At 41.8% G+C, this 16,328-nt stretch overlaps 1 protein-coding gene across 2 annotated transcripts; it reads right to left on the bottom strand.

The window, feature by feature from the left end:
* Nucleotides 1–4,401: 4,401 nt before the first annotated feature.
* Nucleotides 4,402–9,012, bottom strand: DPM2 (dolichyl-phosphate mannosyltransferase subunit 2, regulatory). 2 transcript variants are annotated; one of them, XR_010085303.1, is made up of 5 exons: nucleotides 8,920–9,012; nucleotides 8,740–8,829; nucleotides 7,607–7,709; nucleotides 5,154–5,787; nucleotides 4,402–5,117 (listed from the first exon to the last, which is right to left on the bottom strand). XR_010085303.1 is itself a non-coding variant. In XM_063432561.1 (4 exons), exons 1-4 carry the CDS (start codon nucleotides 8,920–8,922, stop codon nucleotides 5,729–5,731), a joined length of 255 nt encoding a protein of 84 aa, XP_063288631.1. In that variant the 5' UTR covers nucleotides 8,923–9,012; the 3' UTR covers nucleotides 5,120–5,728. The 2 variants fall into 2 exon arrangements, 1 of the variants encoding a protein (XP_063288631.1); XM_063432561.1 differs by lacking the exon at nucleotides 4,402–5,117 and having other exon boundaries at nucleotides 5,120–5,787.
* Nucleotides 9,013–16,328: the final 7,316 nt, after the last annotated feature.

Genomic DNA, 16,328 nt, shown 5'->3' with positions numbered 1-16,328 from the left:
AATATTTGTGTTCAGCGAAGTCTCCCGAGTAAAACAGTACCCCCCATGTACAGGTTTTAGGGTGTCTTGGAAAGTTATAGGGTTAAATATAGTGCTAGCAAATTAAATTCCCTATACTTTCGGCATGGGTTGTCAGGCAGGTCCTGCTAATTGTAATTAATTAGGATACCTAATTATGTAAAAATATTACATAAATATATATGTAGAATTAATATATGTATATATATATATACACATATGTGTATATATATATATAATTTTTTTATATTTTTATTTATATATAGGTGTATATATATATATATATATATAATGATATATACGTATATATTTATGTATATAGATATATATATTTCGTTCTACGTGTATTTTGATATAAATATATATATATATTAATATCACAATACAGTTAGAACGAAATAACACATCTATATATTTTTTAATTATTTATTTTTAATTATTTTTTTAATTTTATTTTTTTACATATTTTGTTTTATATTATATATAAATATATATATAACAATAATTATATATATATTTAATCAGTATCAGTCTACATGTAATTTGAAATATACCGTATATACTCGAGTATAAGCCGACCCGAATATAAGCCGAGGCCCCTAATTTTACCCCAAAAAACTGGGAAAACTTATTGACTCGAGTATAAGACTAGGGTGGGAAATGCAGCAGCTACTGGTAAATTTCTAAATAAAATTAGATCCTAAAAAAATTATATTAACTGAATATTTATTTACAGTGTGTGTATATAATTAATGCAGTGTGTGTGTGTGAGTGCTGTGTGTGTGTATGCAGTGTGTGTGTATGCAGTGTGTGTGTATGCAGTGTGTATGAGTGCAGTGTGTATATAATAAATGGAGTGCAGTGTGTGTGTGTATGAGTGCAGTGTGTGTATAATGAATGCAGTGCAGTGTGTATGCATGAGTGCAGTGTGTGTGCATGAGTGCAGTGTGTGTGCATGAGTGCAGTGTGTGTGTGTATGAGTGCAGTGTGTATGAATGCAGTGTGTGTGTGTATGAATGCAGTGTGTGTGTGTATGAATGCAGTGTGTGTGTGTATGAGTGCAGTGTGTGTGTGTATGAGTGCAGTGTGTGTATGAGTGCAGTGTGTGTATAATGAATGCAGTGCAGTGTGTATATGAGTGCAGTGTGTATGTATGAGTGCAGTGTGTATGCAGTGTGTGTATAATGAATGCAGTGCAGTGTGTGTATATGAGTGCAGTGTGTATATGAGTGCAGTGTGTGTGTGTATGAATGCAGTGTGTATATAATGAATGCAGTGCAGTGTGTGTATGAGTGCAGTGTGTGTGTATGAGTGCAGTGTGTATGCAGTGTGTGTATAATGAATGCAGTGCAGTGTGTGTATATGAGTGCAGTGTGTGTGAGTGCAGTGTGTATGAATGCAGTGTGTTTATAATGAATGCAGTGCAGTGTGTGTATGTGCAGTGTGTGTGTGTGTATGAGTGCAGAGCATTGGTGGGGGGTGGGCATTTTATTAATTATTATTTAATTATTATTTTAATATTTTTTTTAAATGTTATTTTTTTTTAGGTAACTATTTTTTTTTATTTTATTATTATTTGTATTATTATTTTTATGTTATTATTTTAATTATTTTTTGTTTTATTATTAATATTTGTATTTTTTCGTCCCCCCTCCCTGCTTGTTAGCTGGCCAGGGAGGGGGGCTCTCACTCCCTGGTGGTCCAGTGGATGGGCTGTAGGAGGGGGCTGTCAGGAAGCTGTTACTTACCTTCACCGCAGCTCCTGTCAGCTCCCTTCTCTCTTCTCCGGTGCGTGCAGCTCCCAGGTCAGCTCCCTCTGCAACTCTCGCGGCCGCGCGGAGCGTTGCCACGGTAACCCGTGGCAACGCTCTGACCCCGCGGCTCTCGCGAGAGTTGCAGAGGGAGCTGACCTGGGAGCTGCACGCACCGGAGAAGAGAGAAGGGAGCTGACAGGAGCTTCGGTGAAGGTAAGTAACAGCTTCCTGACAGCCCCCGGTCCATGTCTGTATTATGGCAATGTAAATTGCCATAATACAGACAACTGACTCGAGTATAAGACGAGTTAGTGTTTTTCAGCACAAAAAATGTGCTGAAAAACTCGTCTTATACTCGAGTATATACGGTACATATATATATATATATAATTATATATATATATTAATAGTAAAATACACCTAGACAGTGTATGTGTGTGTATGTGTGTGTATGTATATGTGTATATATATAATATATATATATATATATATATATATATATATATATATATATGATCTAAGTATATAATTATTATTTTTTACACTGATTTAACTTTTTTTTAAATTTGATTTCAGCCAGCAGGGGGACTAACTGTCATTACAGTTAGTCCCCCTGCTGGCAATGCAGCAGCCAGCAATCCCGGCCATGTGATTGTGAGGTCCTCGCAAGGACCTCACTCTCACATGGCCGGGGGGGCTTCTGGAGGGCGGACGTGCCGCGGGGGGCTCCCTGGGAGTCCCCCCAACCGCGATCGCCGGCGACCGGGTAAGTAAAAAAAAAAAACGGAGGGCGTACAATTACGCCCGGCAGCGTTTAGAGCCGCTTTAAAAAGGACGTAATTGTACGCACTCCGGTCTTAAAGGGTTAACTAAGAATGATCAAAAATTTATTTATTTATTTATAAAATATTTTACCAGGAAAGATACATTGAGATTTCTCTCGTTTTCAAGTATGTCCTGGGTCGACAAAACATTGCATTGTTACAACAGGATACAATATACAAACTATACACACACATATATATATATATATATATATATATATAAATACATTTAATACATAACAGGTAATAAATATTTTCAACCATGACAGGTGCATTCTGTGCTGAGGTATATTGCCATAGATCTCTTAAAAGATTTTAGATTGAATGAAGATTTGACTGTGTCCCTGATGTTATTCCATAACTGCGGTGCTCTGTAGGAAAATGAGGATCGAGACACTTTATTTTTGTATTGCGGTATGCTAAATATCGTGCTAGTACTGGATCGGAGGTTATAGGAGGTGGGAACAGCTAATATTTGGCTAAAATAACCTAGATGCAAAGAGTCATGTTGGAGAATTTTCATGATGTTTTTTTTTTTACCCTAAATGAACAAAACCCTCATTAATTCTCTGAAATTCATGATTTAGTGAATAAGCCCTAAGGAGTTTCATAGGGAACTGGTTTAACAAGAGTTGTATCTCTCTGGATGTTCTGACTCTAGATGTTGGCTATTTGTGATCTACAGAATATTACATTTATCTAAGCGTATAATACCCTTATCTTTAGTCTTCCAGAGACATTTACAAAGTACAATAAAATATAAAACATAACCATGGTGTACTTTTTCGCTTTTTTATTTTTATTTATTTAGGTAATACAGAGTCAATTTACGATTTATTATGTCCTTTAAAAAAAACAAAAAAAATATACAGATGGTAAATGTAAGGTTAGATTTCTATTGAGGAGCCAGAACAGAAGTGCTTTTTCATGTGGTAAACGAGTGTGGGAAACAAATGTGGAAAAGTTTTGGAGGTCCTCTGCCCATAATAGACACGATGCCAAGTGGTAGCTCTCGAATTGCTGGTGAACTTCGTAGGGTAGCTGGAAACCATGAATTAGGCATCACACATACAGGGATACTATATGCACCAAAACAACTTTAGCTTAATGAATCAGTTCTGTTTCAGGAGCCCTAGCCACACCTCCCCTGGCTGTGACTGACACAGCCCGCATGAATAAATTGGTTTAATTATTAATCAGATCTTAACTTACATCAGAATAATTTGTCTCCTGCTTTGTAAATTGAACTTGATTCACACACAGGAAGCTCTTGAATGCTCTAGCAGGCTATTAACAGAAGAGGAGATAAGACATATCAAGTTAAAGGGTCCCTCCAGGCACCCAGACCACTTTTGCCCATTGGAGTGGTCTGGATGCCAACTCCCACCACATACGCAAGTGTAATTATTGCAGTTTTTATAAACTGCAATAATTACTTTGCAGGGTTAAGTCCTCCTCTAGTGGCTTTGTATCAGACAGCCACTAGAGGGACTTCCGGCTTCTTAAAACGACGCTGGATGTCCTCACGCTATGCATGAGGACCTCTAGCATCGCTGGAATCCCCATGGGAAAGCACTAGATAATGCTTTCCTATGAGGAGGTCTAATGCGCGCGTGCAGCCATTGCTGTATATGTGCATTAGGTCTCCCCCGCGTGGACGAAGACATCGGGTCTGGATTCAGGTCAGTCACTGAAGGGGTTTTAACCCCTTCAGCAACATGGGATGGGGGGCAGTGCCAGGAAAACGAATTTGTTTTCCTGGCACTGGAGAGTCCCTTCAAGCAGAATGTGCAATAAAAGGACACATGATATGTGTGACATGTCATGATTCCCTTTTATTCCAGAAGTTTGGTCCTTAAGGGGTTAAACATTAGATCTCTCTTTACAGGAAGTGTTTAGGAAGGCTCTGTAAGTCACCTGCAAGATGGTGTGATTAATTTCCTAAATGGCAGAGAATTGAGCAGTAATAATGCAGGGGCTCGATGTATTGCTTAATTAAGCTAAAGTTGTTTTGCTGCTTAGAGGGTCCTTTTAAATGTTGTGAGGTATACATAAAGATATTAAAAGAAAACTTTTTATATCCTTCAAAAATCAATATATATAGCTGCAATTCAAATGAAACCCTTTAATTACACCATCACAAAAACACAACAAAAATTCTAGGTTTTTGTTTGGTTCAGAACTTTGACTACTGCCTCTATCCTTAAAGAATTAAAATCATTCTAATTAACAGTCTATGGTTATAAAGCACAATAAAGACTTACAGACTCAAGTAACAGACAGGAGCATGATGGGATTTATAATTCAGTGATATATATTTTAAGAGTGCTTGCTGTTTACTACCTGGCACAGAACGTATTAGCACTCCTAAATTCATTCTCTACTACACATAAAGTGGTCTGGGTCATGGATCTTGAGTGAAATGTGTCTTCATATGTGGACATCCAGATAACATTGGCCTACAAGTCATACCTTCTTTTTCCAGCCAGAACAACAAATACAAATGGCAGACTAGAGGCTTCTGGGAGGTGTAGTTTAATATAAGTCATAGATCTACATTTGTGTAATGTCTGTTCTGAAGGGTAGCTTAGGCATCATCACGCGATTACAGCTCAAAGCACAAGGCTTCGAATGTAAATTATAGACAGGATTGTGACATTTTTCCTCCCAGGGAAAGCACACCGCTGCCTACCTTTGGTGTAATAATGTAATCTTTTTATAAGGGGTATGTACCTGTCCAGGTAGAACAACAGACTGAACTAAACAAATATTAGTGGAGTCAAATCAGTCTTACACAGAAGTGAGGATATGGTAAAGAGTAACTTAAAACCTTAATAATGTCCACCTTTTAGACAGTATGCTGCAGTATGCTGCAATATTCACCACTAGGAGGCAGCCTCATTTCAAGGTTTCAATAAAACCAGGAGATTGCATTTCTATTCAGTGCATTTCGGAAAGTGTTGCCAATTAAATCTTCTACTGTTTAGACAAGAGTATAAAATGTCCAGCTGTCCCAGCCATACGGATGGTTAGGAATGTCATATAAAGATAGATTCTACCCTGGTTCTTTGCAGAGCTGCTCTGCCACCAAAGTCAATCACATAGTTGAAGTATTTGTGTAAATTCAGGTCCTCATTGTGATTTACTCTTCGGGCTCCGGCCTTTCCACATGATGATAGTCACAAAGAGTCCTAGGTACAAGAAATACACATGTCAGACAGACAGTTTTATTATAAAACACACCCACCATTTAGAGGTGGGAAGGGATAACCTATTAAAAACGCACCACCTGCATCTGCTGACAGAAAGGGTACCTACCCGAAAAAGAAGCAGAATCCTGCCCCAAATCAGCTGTTGCCAGTGAATACAGAATACTGCCCCAAAGCATGCACCCCTTGAAATGGCAGAATACAGTTCTACAGCACCAACAATAACCTCCTCTTTGCATTTTATATTATCACCTTTTACCATGCTAGACTGCAGGACTTTTCTAGTGCGGCACCAACCCCCTGGAACACACTTCCCCACACTGTCAGTCTTTTCCCGTAGTCTGCCTTTCTTTAAAGGGATTCTATAGTATAAGGAATACAAAGTTGTATTCCTTACACTGGAGGTAGGAAACCTTTGGCACTACATCTCTCCTTATGCTTTGCCATTAAGCTGTAAGGGATATTTAGTCCACAACATCTGGAGCGCTGAAAGTTACCTACCCCTGCCTTACACCATAGTTCCCTCTGCGGCCCTTGGGACTGAAAGGGTTAAGAATTCCTTCATTTACTCACCCAATTCCAGAGCTGAAGTCCCTTGGCACTGGGCAAGCGCATTAGGCCCTCCCTGTTGGAAGGCATTGCTTCAATGCTTTCTTATAGGGGTATTATACAGACGCTAGATGTCCTCATGCAAAAGTCCATTACTATCCAGGAAGTGTCTTTAGTAGCTGATTGACAGCCACTAGAGGCAGTCTTAGTCCTGCAAGGTAATCATTGCAGTTTCTCAAAAACTGCAATGTCTTACGTTGCAGGACTAAGGGGGCAGTGACACTGCACCCAGATCTGGGTGCCTATAAGGTCTCTTTAAATTCTCCCCAAAGACATTCTAGTTCAGGGAAGCCTACTACTCAAATCTATAACCAACGCATTTCACTTAACCAATAAATGCTCCCATGTCACTCTGTATTATCATTCTCACCTTTGCAGTCCCAACATTCTGTTTCTCACCCCACCAAACCATCCAGATTGTAAATTCCCACAAGAATAGGGCCCTAAACTCCTCCTGTATTTGTTTGACAAAATTTGTAGTGTCTCTTAGATGTATCCATGGACAGCGCTGTGGAACTTGTTGGTGCTTTAGAAATTAAGTATGATCACTCTGCAAGGTGTTTATATTCAGTCCACAGTTTACTTAATAGAGCCCTGAATAATGCAATTTTATTTTAAACTTAGTTTTGTTTAGAAGCCATACTTAATAAGTTACTCAAAGCAACATGACCATTTCAGTTATTAGAAGTGGTAATGTTGCTTGCAGTCTGTATGTGCAGTGTTTCACAATGAAATGTTGCTCATACAGAGAATATCCCTGCTGCTGCTGGAGGGGTAACTCCACCTCCAGCAGTGTCATTGGGGCATCATTAATCAACCCAGAACTAAAGTTCCGCACTGACTAATGTCAATTCTGTGCATATTTCATTGGCTGAGAGTGGTCAGCAGACAATAAATGGCCAGCAGGATCTGCAACTGGCTCTGCAGAAGCCGGATGGATGTAACAGCCGGCTTTAGAGGAGACCTGCTGCCCGGCAGGACCAGGTAAGAAGTCGAACCATTGCAAATGATTTGCTCGAATATATGGAAATGGGGGGCCAGGGTACTTCTGGTATCATAACCTCTATAGAGGTCTGTAGTGGTTATGATGATTTGAGTAACACTTCAAAGCAGTGAAATAGCAACCATAGCTATTAGAAACAGCCTTTCACACGTGTTGAACAGCTGCAGAAACGCATTAAATGTTACTCACCAATAAACAGAAGCACTATCAGAGCAGCCAGTAATGGTAGCAGCACAGAGTATTCTCGCGGTAAGAAAAAGGAATGGATCACATGATCGCTGTCAATGAATGGCTGGGGACAAACAACAAGATAGGTGTGTCTTACAATAAGTACATTGAGTCTGAATGGTCATCTTGTAACAAAGTAATTAGCATAAACAGCATCCAATTGAGCATGTTATTTCAGGAGCATGATAAATTACATTACATTAGGGGGCTCCTCATATGCACCAAGTTTTGTTCAGAAAGACAGAATTATGAGAAAATGATTGGATTCCGAGCAGACTAATTACTTTCATTTTTACTAAAGCCAAATCTGGTTGAACCCAAGTCATTCCAACCAAATGAGCATCATCCTCTTTTACATCCAAATTCTATATTATATATGCAGAGCTTAACTCATTGGCTGAGAGAGTCAGCTGACTGCTCTCAGCCAATGAAGGAAGTCTGGATTGCAATACTTGGCTCAGGAGAGCTAACAAACGTTCTGGATATTATAACGGAGTTGGAAACGGTGCCCAGCGGACTCCAGGTAAGGAGTCAAACAATTCCACTTCTTACAAAGGGGGAGGGGTGCCAGGACACCATAACCAGTACAGCGAGCTGTGGTGTTTGGAGTGTCTCTTTAAATCTGCATAGTGTGGATATCCAGCAGGCATGTAATTATGTTGTAGGTTTGTGTATAACATATAATTTATTCACTAAACGCAAATTGCAATCTTTAGCCTAAACTTGCAAAGCTCTGGCGGAAGTGTGGTTAGCAATTTCCCCATTTCTAGTCTGAATTTTGCAATTTGGTAAATATCGACAGAGCATGTGGACATTTACAGCCCTGATTTACGGAATAAATGGGGTGCGGTGGGTATTAGGGGGCAAAAATCTGAATGGATTACATTAATAACAAAATTTAAAAAGTAAAAAGAGGGGCAAATATTGGCATTGCAGGGGCTAATATGGAGGTTAAATAATACCTAATTTACTGTGTTTTATATGCCTAACAAAAAACAATCTGTATTTGCAGCATAGACATAGTATTGGACCCCCACTGCCCAGCAATGACCAGCACTGGTTGCCATAGTGAATTAAGTACACCAGTCCCATACCAGGCATATGACCCAGACTGTGTAATAGACGAACAGGAGGGAGCTGAAGGCCACCAGCCCAGCCCCAGCCACCCGGTCACTGCTTGTAGCCTGCAGGAGAGACAGAGAGGGGAGCAGGGTCAGTAACAGCAATAATGGGGATCAAACATGTCAACAATGTATCCATGGCATCATACTCACCATTCCAGCCTGGGTACTGACAGCCACTTCCGGGTTCCGTTACTGACCAATCACAGCTGACGGTCAGCGCGGAGCATCACGGGAGAGAGAGTTTTCCAGAGGGTTTGCACGCTGATCACGTGGTCTAACTGACTTCCTGTCTGATGTAATGCCACGTTCTTTTAAGACCCAGACACCATTTAAAGGCACAGTAACTATAAAAAAAATGATAAACTATTTTCATAGGGCGGTTTATATAGAATTGGGATCTGTGAATTTTCATTGAAGTCTGTCAAAACATGGTTATATTAATTTACATACAGCAGTATATTTATTTTTGTTAAAACCACACACAGCGACACATCCAGCTACTGTAACAAGGTTTATAAAAAATTTTAGTTTTGTTGAGCAAGAGAGAACTTTTTAGATATTTATTGATCAGAAAAAACAGATTTGCCCTTTCCCAAGTTTTCCTCCTTCAAACATTTCATTTTTCTTTGTGCATTTCATGTATTTTAACATCAATATACGTGTTGCTACCCTTTTGCTTATTAAATCCCTTAAAAATATGTGCATAAAAAAAAAATCAGATGTGAATAAAGCGGAACATTCATAAATAGCTATTGATATCTTCGGTATGGTGTGTGCAATTTTAGTGGTTACATTTTACATATAGCGGTGTGAACAAAATATGCAAAATGCAAGAGTTTGGTATTTTAAAAGGCAAACTGTATCCACAGGTGTGCCAGGACAATTTGGAATCGTGGGGACAAAAATGATAAGAAATGAATTTGGATAGCATTTCTATATTATAACACATTATATGTAAAGAAATGGAAACTAGATCAGTTTAATGTGCGTGTGTGTTTAATTTCGCCATAATACCTGTCATTACTTTTCTAATCTTCCCGGATGCCATTAGCATCTTATCTCTTCCTGTGTTGTTATCTCTATCCTCTCCCTCTTCATCCCTTCCCACACTAGGCCACTTGCCCAACTGGCTGAGCCAGCTCAAGATACTTATCATCCTGCCTATTCTGTCACAATGAGCCATTTCCCCATCCCATAATTTTATGACCATGGTCTCATTCCATTATCTTATATTTTCAACTGGGTTTGACTCATTTAAAAAAAAAAAATTGGTATTCGGGGGCGGAGCCTAATCGCTGAGCTGGGAAGATGCTCCGAGAATCAGCTCCCGACGAAAAACTACCTAACCAGGGGTAAATACCCCCAAAACTGGAGCGTCTACCAGCCGGAGAGCATGGGACACATCAGGGAAACCCAGGGCTACAAAGAGACACCAAAGCTGAGCTCCACAATGCCCGGGAACCCACAGACGCAAATGGGGCCTACATGCGGACGAGCCGGCCGCTCTCCCCATCGGTAAAGCCACGCACAGACTCCTCAGCATTCTTACCTCCCTTCCCCCACCCCCACCCCCCCTTCCCATGGACCGGCGGGGGTCATCCTGGTCCGCACTGCAAGTCCGGAGCAGCCAGCCAAGCCTGAACCACAAGCTTGACCACGAAGTATGGAGGTGCAACCCCACACGTGGCGCACCCAAGATGGCGGCTGAAAGCATACTGCAAGAGCAGGGCAAACTGCCAAAGCGAACGCCTCAGAAGGACCTCTTGCAGCGTCTGGAGGAGATCTTCACCCGCTTCTGGGACACACTCAGAGAAAGGCAGCTGGCGGCTCAAAGCGACACACTTACCTCACGGACTGCAGGTGAGACGAGCCGCAAGTGGCGGGAGACGGGGGGCAGTCCCTTGGGCACCAAACCTCACCTCTCAACTACCCATACAAGACATGGCCCACCCAGGCTGCAGACTACAGGGGTAATCACCCGAAAGCATCGCCCACACTTACGGAGATGCAAGCACCGCAAAAAACAGAGGACCAGAACCTCCGTCACTCCCGAAAGTGGAGTAAACCCGGGCCCTAGAGGTAGCCAAGTTTGTGGCCAAACGATGCAGGCCTGTACAACAGACTGGGACTGGAGGGACGCCCTCACCGTCATCCACACAGCGGCGAAAAGCCGAGACCCACTGCAGGGCGCCTGCCGCTTCCTGAAGGAAGGCATAGGATGAAGAGACATTGCACCAATCATGCCACGCAAATGGGACTGCAAAGCTTAAAGGACGGCATGCCACCCAAGACCCCAGACCACAGTGAACATATTACAAGCTTTAGCATGTTTATCAGCTGTTTAGCATAGTCTAAAATAGTTATTCTACCTAGCACATAGGTAGCAAATCAGTCCTTACCTAATGCATATCTTTACTGCAATTGCGCACGTTTTCATTAATTTCGTTATTTTTTTCACTTTCCACTTACTGATTTGCTTCCTATTACTGCCTCAGCTTTGCAGCTTAGCATTAGGTGCATTACCAATTTGTATTTAATATATTGATCCCAAGGCTCTGCAAGTTATTAGCCAGTTATTGGCAGTGCTCTTGAGCTGCCATTATGTGACACCATTCACAAACCTTATCTCGCTAATCACTCACTTGCACACACTCCTGCGGGCAGTTGCCTCCCTGTACCCCTAGTGGTATTCCCTGGCACCCAAGCCTGCATGTCAACCAATTAACATGTTTAATATGTCTTTGTTGCCTATTTTGTTTTTATTCTTAGTTGGAGGACCCACAGGCTCCCACTATAGACACCAGGACCAAAGCATAATCAAACCATTGTTTAGATACTAAAGCGATTACACTCAATATAACTATTAACTCTAAGCTACTGTTACCAAACGACAAGTAACTCATTATGACAAATGTAACTAGCCAGTTTGTACCTAGCCTGTTTTATTAACAAAAAATGTGTGCGTTTCATCTAAATGCTACATAACAGTTAACAAATCTGTGTGCTCAAACTGTCTGAAAATGCTGTTGTGGCACGCTCATGTTATTCATGCACAGCAAAAATAAAGAATATAAAAAAATTACAAAAAAATGGTATTTCCCATGTTGCTTAACCCATTTTAAGGCGTGGATTTTTTTTAAAGGTCAATAACCAGTTCTGTTTTAATCAATAGTAAAAATCATTCATTCACGCAGAACAAAAGAACAAGATTTTAAAGATCAAAATGTATTGGCGCCATGGAAATATTTAATAGAAACCACACCATTAAACTTTGGGTAAAGGGATCTATAATTCTTCTGGTGACAGTGCAAGTAGAGTCGATAACATAGCTCCAAAGATGATTTGTAAAAGACTGCTGGGGCAGGGGGTTACTTTTTGGCCACCCCTGGTCAACAGATTACATTTCTATACTTACCTAAACTTTCATTGCCATCTGCAAAGTTTGTAGACAACAGGCACATTTTAAATAGATTCTGTTTTCCATGTAAAGCGATAGTTGTAGGCAACTGACCAGGAACTGCAAATTTCAGACAAAATATCAGGACCAAATCATCTTCTTTTTTAGTCTGGCTATATTGGCCTACTTTTTTCAATGCACACCCTTGCCCCCACCGGTTTCTTTATATATATCAGTGGTAGTTTCACTTCCTTGGAGCTGGGAGACCCAGGTTTGAATCCCAGTCAGACGACATCACCAACAAGTGTCCCTGGGCAAAACAACAATATACATCCGCCTTCTATAATATGAGAGTCATGCCGTGTCAGATGATAGGGAACAAGGGCAGGGTGAAAACAAGTAGACGACCTAGGCTGGAAGCCAAAAAACAGCAGCACAAATAAACCAGCTACCAGCCACTTGAACTTGGTCTGTACCAGCAAGGGGTTCGGAAAAGGTCCCCTGGATCCCTCCTATACCCCTGCATCAGGGTGGCCTGGCCGGTATGGGAGATCTTTGACCTCCTTGCCAGTCATGAAGCCCCTTCTCTAGGCAGGTACTCAAGTAGCACTGGCCCATCATCAAAGGCCAGATGGTCAGATTACTTGATCTCCTCTGTCAGCCAGGGCCATCTTTCTGCATGGGCATGCTGGGCACTTGCCCAGGGCCCCACGAGTATAGGGGCCCCACAACGTTGCCCATGTTCCCAGACAGACAGACACCCTTTGATCTCCCTCATCAGCCCGAGAGGCCCTTCGTTCTTGACAAGTTCCTCATGCGAAAATGCTGATTGGAGCGTTGTCGCGCGTTGCCATGGCAAAGTTCCGGCATGGCACTCACCTCGCGGGAAAAGTACAGGTAGCCTGCAGCCACAAGAGCTGCAGGCTAAAGAGCACCAATCACCACTGGACCACCAGGGCTGGCAGTGTGTTCCCCTCCCTGGATAAAGGTAATTTTTAATAAATTTACATATGCATAAATATACATGACCTTATGCACCACTCATACACACACTGCACTCCAGCCCACACACAAACACACTCTACACCCCTCACACACACAGCACCCCTAACAAACACTCGGCACTCCTCACACACACAGCAGCAGCCCTCACAAACACACTCTGCACCCTTTACACTCAGACATCACCCCCCAAACACACCCTCTGCACCCCTCACACACACGCAGCACCCTCCTCACACACATTCTGCACCCCTTACAATCTGCTCCCCTCAAACACACCGCACCCCTTACACACACACTTTACACACCTGACACATACAGCACCCCTCACACACACAGCACCCCTCACACACTCTGCAACCCTCACAACACTCTGCACACCTTACACACACACACACACACACACAGCACCCCCCTAACACACACCACCCCTACACACACATACACTGCACCCCCTCACTGAAGTCTCTGTGTATGTATTTAGCAGTCTGTGTGTGTATTCAGCGGCCTATGGCCTGCCCCCACTCATTACAAATGGGCTGGCTGGTGAGGGACATCTATAACAGATCCTTCTCGTGTGTTGTTATCCCTAATTCACTCCCGTATAGGGTGTAAGTTGCTTGTACATTCTTTACCCCAAAGTGCATAACTTTGCATTTATACATATTAAATTGTATCTGCCATTTGAGTGCACAGTCCCTCAACCTATCTAAATCCCTCTGCAGCAAAGCAATAACCTGCTCACATTGTATTACTTTAAACAGTTTTGTATCATCTGCAAACACTTAAACATGACTTTCAATGCCTATTTAAAGAAAATGTATAAATATGTTAAATAGAAAAGGTCCCAAAACAGACCCCTAAAGGGGACAGTACTTACCATTTGTGTCCAGCTTGAAAATGAACAATCAATAACAACTCTCTGTACTCTATCTGTAAGCCAATGTTCTACCCAAAAAGACAATTTTCATCTAGACCAATTTCTTTAAGTTTGAAAACTAACCTATTGTATCAAACGCCTTGGAAAAATCCAAGTAGATTATTACATTACCTGCAATACATGCTTTACATGTGATGAAATATAATTGGCTCACCATTATCAGCCCAAATTATTCACTATAAAATCTTGATGGTAAAATATAGTACATAAAATTTTATTTTCATTTTGTTGTTACTTGATTTGTAATTACAGAATTTCCCACTAGATGGAGACCTTGTTCACATTTACAATCCTCTATGCAAAAAAAAAACTAAATGAAATGAAATTGTAGATTATGCTAGCTTTAGTGTACCTATAATCTTAATTTTATTAATGACAGGAGGCGAGTATTTGCTTAAGTCTCTCTTTACTAGAACTCCACAGCAGCACAGAAAACAACCAATCAGAAAAAAGTTAGGTACTATAAAACTCCCCTCCCCATGCATCATTTCCTCTTTCAAGCTGCGACAAAACAGAATAAAAGGCAGAGAACATCATGGGGAAGAAACGAAGTCCTAGATACGATGAATATAACGATGTCCACCATCCAAGTGTAACCGTCAAACTAGATAGTGTAGATGGACTGTAAACTGAAACGAGAGAAAAACAGAATCGAACAGGTTGATTATCCAATGAAATGTACTCTGAATAAACATGTAGGTACTCAACGTAGCAACCAAATTAACCTAATATGAAAATATCCCAACCCTACTTATGGAAAAAACAGACATAAGGAACAAGCGACAGGTAGCAGAAACAACAAACAGAGTTGCATACTTACCTGATAATCTAAACCATGGGTCGTCAACCTGGTCCCTACCGCCCACTAGTGGGCGTTTTAGGATTTCAGGTGGGCGGTAGGGATTTCCAGGTTTTGACGACCTGACGACCGGGCGGACGGGCGGGCGGGTGCGAGCCGGCGGTACCCCTGCGACTGGGTACCGCCATGACAAATTGCGGCTCCGACCCGCGCGGCAAACCGCCGGGGCTGCATATGGAGGGGTCCATCGGGTGGCCCATGCTGTCAGGGCCACCCGATGGATGTGGATTGTAAGGGGGCCCGGTCAGCGCTGGGCGCTTTAACAGCGCGACCGGGCCCCCTGTGATGACATCCCAGAGCTGGGAGGAAGTGATTCCCCGGTCACTCCTCCCAGCTAACCCTGAGAGCCGCGCGGGAGGAAGACCAGGGAGTCAGAGTGGGAACTCTGACTCCCATCCACCTGAGCCACCACTGGACCCCAGGGAAAGTCACCCTCCTGAATCTAAAAGGTAGGAAACAGGAGGGTGACTTAAATATAATGTGTGTGTGTGTGTGTCTTTGTATGTATGTCTTGTGTGTGTGTGTCTGTATATATGTGTGTCTTGTGTGTGTGTATGTATGTGTGACTGTCTGTTGGTATGTGTGTCTTGTGTGTGTCTGTATGTATGTGTCTTGTGTGTATGTGTGTCTGTCTGTGTTCCTGTATGTGTCGTGTGTGTCTTGTGTATGTGTATGTGTGTGTGTGTGTATGTATGTATGTGTGTCTGTGTGTGTGTATGTGTCGTATGTGTCGTGTGTGTGTGTGTGTGTATCTGTGTCTGTATTTGTGTCTGTATGTGTGTTGTGTGTGTGTGTATGTATGTATGTGTGTGTGTATGTATGTGTGTCGTGTGTGTCTGTATGTGTCGTGTGTGTCTGTATGTGTCATGTGTCTGTATGTGTCGTGTATGTATGTGTCGTGTGTGTGTATGTATGTGTCGTGTGTGTGTGTGTATGTGTCGTGTGTGTGTATGTGTGTGTGTATTTGTCGTGTGTGTGTATGTGTCGTGTGTGTATGTATGTGTCGTGTGTGTGTATGTGTGTTGTGTGTGTGTCGTGTGTGTGTCTGTATGTGTGTCTTGTACGTGTGTCTTGTACGTGTGTCTGTCTGTTATAGTGGACTATATAGTAAGTGGGCTACCTAGCTCAGCCTTCCTACTGGGCATTGCTACAAGGAAGGTTAAAAAATAGAAAAAAGGGGAAAAAAAGGTGGGGAGGGGAATTGAGGAGGGAGAGGAGATGAGCTGACGCACAAGAAAAATCATAGAGAGATAATATGAGAAATCATATTATGCGCAAACAGAGAAGTCGTCTGAATATCACTGAAAGAGACCTTAGTTTGTTCCTTACGAAAATCGAACCAGATATCAAATATTTAGTCT

Source organism: Pelobates fuscus, chromosome 9 (assembly GCF_036172605.1).
Source record: "Pelobates fuscus isolate aPelFus1 chromosome 9, aPelFus1.pri, whole genome shotgun sequence".
NCBI lineage: Eukaryota > Metazoa > Chordata > Amphibia > Anura > Pelobatidae > Pelobates > Pelobates fuscus.
This window is presented reverse-complemented; position numbering and strand designations above follow the sequence as displayed.